Here is a 6,731-nt window from a genome sequence, read left to right on the forward strand (position 1 = left end):
AACATTTTGTAATATATATTGAACAATTTATTAATATACGATGAACATTTTTATCATACATGATGAACATCTTTGTAATGCATGGTGAAGTTTTTTATAAATATACAGTGAATATTATCTTAATATAATATGAATATTTTTATAATACATGATGAACTTTCTATATAATATATGCAATAAAGGGAAGAAAACAGAAACAGAAAAAAAGTAAAGGCAAAAACCGAAAGGAAAAAAGGAACCGGAACAAAACAACAGAAAACCGGACCAAACGCTGAAAATCGGAAGCAAAAAACCTCAGAAGAAAAACGAAAAAAAAACACGCAGGGAAAACAGCAGCGAACGAAAATAGCATCCGTTGGTGGGCTGGCTCAAGTGGACGCTCGCTTCAGCGAAGCCTTGACGGGCGGCCGAATAACTGCCCAAGATACTGTAAAAATGTCGGCCCAATAACCCATGGGCTACTGGTTTTCTCTCTTTTTTTTGGCGCTTTCTTTCTTTCTTAATTTGGGACTAAATAAATTCACATGTACGAACGGTATGAATTGTTCTTAAGAATTTTTGTGTTAAATTCGCGGAAACAATGCTCATGTGTGAAGTTAGAATTCGATACCAAATTGGCCAGGACAATTTTTATATGCAAGTGGGGAAATAATAATACTTTCTCCAATCCATATTAATTTGCGCAACCTCTATTGAGACCGCGCTAATTAATTTGGATTGGAGGGAGTAACATGAACAAAAAGAAAATTCACTATAACAAGGGTCATGCATACGTATGAACGTTTAATAGATTGAGGTGAGCAATAGTTATAAATTAGTGAATAGAACAATAAGTAGCATGATAAAAATTTGTGACATGCATAAAACACATATGAACATTTTTTAGGGCTTGAGGTTTTCTAAGTGAACAAACAAAAAAGTTGATGAAAATGATATGGCTACTGCTAGTGGTGTGCGTACATACAGATGTATGAGCATTATAATACTCAAGGTGAACTATTCAGATCCTATTTGTCTCACAAAAAATCAGATGCTATTATGAACACAACAAATTTTCATAACCGGCAAGAGACACTAATGGGTGAGTTTGCTTAGTACTTCGTGTATTGAGAGCATCTCCAACCACAATTGCTAAATTTGTGCCCCCATTTATCTAAGGACATGTCCGCGGACAACAAGGGGTGGTCCCCATTTGTCTATCCGGGAACGATGCCCCTCATTTGCCCTTTCAAAAATCCATACAGCCCCATGTAATGTCGATCGATATAGCAACACCCAATTGCATATGCCATTTGATAGTACATAGTTCATACATATGACAAATAGCACATAGTTCATGCATAGGACATTGGACATACTACATTCAACATAATAGGCATAGGACATGAAAATATCATCTTCGCCGACGTTTTCCGTTGCACTTAGCATCTTCATGACGCTAGTAGACTTTGAAAATGGTATAGTCGTCATCAACGGCTCGTCGAAGCCGTCGACCATGGTGTATGGGGGCTGACGGCTGCCCAATGTATGTCGGAAAGCCAAGGAAGTTGGTGCGATGACAAGGAAGAGACAACCAAGGCCCCAGTGAATGACGACCATAAGGTGAAGAAATTCCTTGTCTGGTAAGTTTTGACCCGCATGAAAGGCGTAACGATCTGGGCACTCTCTTGAAGGAAGGCTCGGTGACGACGTGAAGCAGGTTTGTTAATCGATGCCGTTAACTGATTATCCCACACACAGTGGTTTGGGCAGGGATATGGAGACCCTTAGCTTTTGTTTCAAAACCCTCTTAAGGCAATTTGCATTCCTACCTGCTAAGGTATATCTGTTTCCATTGTATGAATTGTATCTTGGTCCAAAGACTCATGTTGTATTCATTCATTAAAGTTGACCCTTCGGAGTTGTTCTATATATACTTATTGTTGTTGCCGACCGTTTCACCACATGTCATGCATGTTTTCACGTGTATGTTATGTGAAGGTGATGTCTTCGGATCGGAGGCTAGCAGAGGTGGCTAGATCTACATAGTGCAGGTCCTATCTATATTTATCCAAAGCCCACAAAATAGGTGCTTTTTAGCTTGTAAGCGAAAGTGCAAAAGCCAAGAGTAGGCCCAACCAAATACCCTCTAAGCGCCCCTGCATTGGACATGCTCGACATCATTTTGTGGTTATGAGTCATTTGTGTGCTATTTCATTTTGTTTCACCAATACACAATCCGGTAGTGCTATTTTACAAAGTTTCCATGCAATAGTATTGCTCCATAGTCTTTATAGTTTGGTTTGAAGGAAATATTTTAATTTTGGTATTTTTTAACATAAGGGTCTATTCTCTTGTGAATGAAGATATTGTGCTTGAACATATTATTTTTAAAAATCATACAAATATTTTCTAAACAATCTACTGTATGAAATCATATGTTGGTTTTTAAACATGATTTATGAATTGTAATTTTATGACCAAACTGTTAAGAGGAATCATAAAATTTAGTTGGGCCAACCTGATTTGCCGACTCCTTTGCACTTTGCATCACTTGACTCCTCAAACACGTAGATAATACCCGAATGCTATTTGGCGCCTTCAGAGCCACATAGAGTGTATTTTTTTTAGACAAAAATAGAGTGTAAATCGTATGTGGTGCAAACAAGACCAAATGGCCGACCCATTTAATGCCATAGCGGCAGTCTAGTTCTTCTCGTGTTTTTTTTGTGGTCGGTTCTTTCATGTTTTGTCTGGGTCCATATTTAGGCCTCTTTTGGTTCCTTTTTCCCTTTTATTTTTTTATTTTAATTTCCACGAAATTTTTTATTTTTCAAATTTGCAAATTTGTTTTCTAAATTCGTGAACTTTTCTTAAATTCGTGAACTTTTTACAAATTCATTTTTCAAGTTTGTGAATCTTTTTCCAATTCACTTATTTTTCAAATTCATGACCTTTTCGAATCCACACTTTTTTATATACATGTTTTTTCAAATTGATGTATCTTATTTGTATTCACAATCTTTTTTTTCAAATTTGAAAAGACATTGGTCAACACAGTCAACGATGAGCCATCAATGCTCCAATGGTCAACTTATGACCGAGTTTTGTCTTGAGAAAATTGACAACAAAACTAGTAGGGACAATCAAGCGAGCAAGCAGCCTGTTCGAGCGGTGTCGTGCTTAATGGGCTGGCCCAAACGATCTCGTGTGTGAGGGTCGCGTGGCAAAACTGGCGCATAAGGTGCCATATAGGAGGTCTCTAGGTAACATGCGGAACACATGAGCCCATTGAGAGTCCAAAGCTACCTAGTTAAAACACGAAATAACTAGTTATTCTACTTTTTCGTACGCTGATAACTGGCGCACTGCATGTACGCCACTTGACGTAACCTGCGAGTTTTTTCTTTTTTTTAGATTCGTTTATTCAAAATGATTTATCTTTTGAACTGTTCGTTCAAATTCCAAATTGTTTTCACTACTGGATTTCTCGCGTCGAAATCTTAGAAAGTAGATCCAATGTTATTAGGTTTCGATGATTTTTTTCCTAGGATAAAAGCCAATAACCGACCCCCCCCCCCCCCCCCCCCCCCCCCCCCCACAAAAGATGAAAAAATGGCAACAAAAAAGGAATGATGAAAAAAATGGTTGCAGCATTTCACTTTCCCCTTTTGAGAATCTGTACTTGCACGAAAAGAAAATTTATGCTTCTTGTGGAAGCACGGTTTGTTTTTCCGAGAAGCAATTTGTGTGCTTGTCGTGGAAGCACAATTTTTTCCCTTTCCCAGAGCACAACGATGTGTTTGTTGTGGAAGCAAATATGTACTTCTCATGGAAGTGCGGTTTTTTCCACTGTGTTTCTCATGAAGCAAATCTGTGTCTCTATGAAAAGCACATAGATGCTTCTCGTGGAAGCACATATCTTTTCTATTTTCAAGAAGCTTCCCGTGGAATTAAATATGTGCCTTCAGGAGAAGCAAATATGTGCTTCTCGTGTAAGTAATTTTTTTTCTTTTTCAAAAAGCACAACAGAAGAAAATTTGTGCTGCCATGAAAAGCAAATTTGCACTTCTCATGAAAGCATAATTTTCAAAAATACAAAAAAATCACGCGCAAAAGGAATCTCCAAAACGTAGGGAAAATCATGCGAAAACCAAAAAGCCAAAAAATCTCGTAGAAAACCCCATCTAAAAACCGAAAATGCATACAGAAAAAAATGAGAAAACAAAATTCAGAAAGAATGTTCAGCACGTGACATGTGGCGATGGCTAGACACCACATAGGGTACTCCTAGAGCATCAAAATTGACCCTGTTAGTGCTCCTGTTGAAAAGGGCCAGGGGCGGCGTGTGGCGAGTTTCGCGGGCGGCAGATATGAGCTACTGGCATTTCAAAAAAAAAAGATACGAGCTACTTGTGTTCTGAGCATTAGTTGATACATACTCCCTTCGTCCAGAAAAATTTGTTCCAAACTTGTTTCTTAAATGGATGCATTTGAGAGACAAATTTTTTCAAACAGAGGAAGTACGTTATTACGTTACACTTGCAGTTGCAGCGCCACTTGCTTTGGAGTTTGGTTTTCTTGCCGTGAGTTAGCAACCTAACAAGACGTTTTGGATCATGCAGAAAGCATTTGTGTGTACTCCAACCTGAATCGAAGGGCTTGGTTATACTAATTCTTTTTTATATAATAAGAGAGCTCCCTCACCGATTTCATTTAACTGAAATCATATTGTCTTTTACAATCATCTACACTGGTTATACTAATTTGATGTACCACTAAAGTGTATACATACAGTTTCCCAAACATAAACTATGTAGGTAGGTCTCCTGTTGAGCCATCTTTGTTTTTTTAGCATCAGTACAGACACAAGCGCTCATATACACGCGTATATACTCATCCCTATGAACGCACACACGCATACCCTACCCCTATGAGCATCTCCGAGAAAATTCAGGAATAATGCGAGCACCAGGATTTGAACCCCGATGAGTTGGGGATACCACTGTCCACCTAACCAACTCAACCATAAATTGATTCGCTTGAGCCATCTTTGTTAGTACTACAACTTAATATGCACGGGAAGTATTCTGAGAAACGAAAAGAAGAGCCACGTCTTTCCAAAAAGTCAGAATATACCGAAAGAAAAAAAAGATTGTAATAATCAAGTAAACAATGGATGTAAAACGAACTAGAGCCGGCCCATTCAACTCAATTTGTACTCATATAAAACTCTCAACATCCTCTTAATATATACAAGTTGCCATTTTCTCCCCTCTCATAAGAAACTTCATCAAGATGAAGATGGGCAGTTGACAAGGAAAGGATCAAAGCAACCAAGGAAAAGAAGCAGCGCAGGGGGCACAGCAGAACTCTTCGAGGTCTCCGCGCTCACCCCGGCGCGCGCGCACGGAGCAGCAGCATGTCAGACGGCCAAGGCCTAGGTGTTCTTGGTCGGCCGGAGCGCGAGGACGAGCCCCGGGAAGACGTCGTCGGGGTCGTGCACGTGCGGGTTCCTCTCCACGATGAACGGGTCGCCGCACTTGTCGCTGATGGTGTGCAGCGTCTCGCCTTCCCCGACCACGTACACCTCGTCGCACGGCCGCGCCGCCGCGCCGCCGAGCCGCGGGCCGCGGAAGTACGCCGCGGCGCCTTCCCCGTCGCCGTCCGCGGTCTCCGCGCTGAGCGCGCCCAGCAGCACGAGCGCGACGAGCGCCACCGCGCACCACCACGACGCCGCGTCCGCGGCCGACACGGCGGCGGCGCACAGCTCCGCGCGCCGGAGGCTGATCGCCGGCGCGGCCATGCGATCGAGGGAGCGCACGGACCTCGTGAGCGTGTGCGTCTCCGTCTGGGGCGGGCAGAGGGAGGTTGCCTTGGCTGGCTTAGGGGGTTTCTGTGGGGCTGGGCCGCGGGAGGCGGTTTATAACGCGGAACGGCGCACGGTCGTGGTGGTTCCGGCATGGCGGACTTTTGTCACGGTTTGGTAAACGTGGGGAGCCCGCGCGGGAGAGGGGCCGGGCGCCCGGGGCAGTGCTGATTAATGGTGCTTATCTTCTTCCCTGAAATAATTTGGTTGCTTGCTTCTAGTACTAAGTACGACATGCCAATTGTGGCACCAATTCAATGCTCCAGTGAAGTTACTGCTAAATTTCAGTACTAGATTTTGTAGAAAATTAATCCCGCATGTAAAATGCTGCGTTATACTAATCATATAGTCATCATTAATTATTCAAGAACTATTCTCTTCTTCCTTAGAGCAACTCCAACGGGCCGACCCAAACGGACAACGATTTCGTCCGCTTTTTGTCCGTTTGGGTCGGCCAAAGCTTTCGCATTTGGCTCGGCGCCTGTGCCCAACGCTGGCGTGAGACCAGGGCCCGCCCTGAGAGGGGGGGGGGGGGGGGGGGGGGGGCCCCCCCGGGGCCCCAAAAAGGGGGGGGGGGGGGCTCCCCAGAGTATACAGCTAGGCTATGGCCCAATATGTTTTCTGTGATAAAAGAAAAAATATTGAGCTGGACGTCTGGCCTGAGGGCCTCACGCAGCGAGGCAGGATGTGCATGTAGAAGAAAAAATGAAATGGACTGATTGATCCCTTCCGATTCTTTCCAGGTTAGTACGTGCATGTCGAGAAAATAGAAACTGATTGATCCTTCCATCCTATCACATCACGCCGTATTCACGCAGCGATCCTCAATTTTCTAGCGGCCGCCGACCGTTGTGTCATCGCGACTATGCATACGGTGCTCTTT

At 42.9% G+C, this 6,731-nt stretch overlaps 1 protein-coding gene across 1 annotated transcript; it reads right to left on the reverse strand.

Annotated features, from left to right (window-relative positions):
- Positions 1-5,184: 5,184 nt before the first annotated feature.
- On the reverse strand, positions 5,185-6,083 carry LOC125539290. Its single transcript, XM_048702715.1, has one exon. The coding sequence runs from the start codon at positions 5,783-5,785 to the stop codon at positions 5,420-5,422; it is 366 nt and encodes a 121-aa protein (XP_048558672.1). The 5' UTR covers positions 5,786-6,083; the 3' UTR covers positions 5,185-5,419.
- Positions 6,084-6,731: the final 648 nt, after the last annotated feature.

This window comes from Triticum urartu, chromosome 2, assembly GCF_003073215.2.
Source record: "Triticum urartu cultivar G1812 chromosome 2, Tu2.1, whole genome shotgun sequence".
NCBI classification, from domain to species: Eukaryota; Viridiplantae; Streptophyta; class Magnoliopsida; order Poales; family Poaceae; genus Triticum; species Triticum urartu.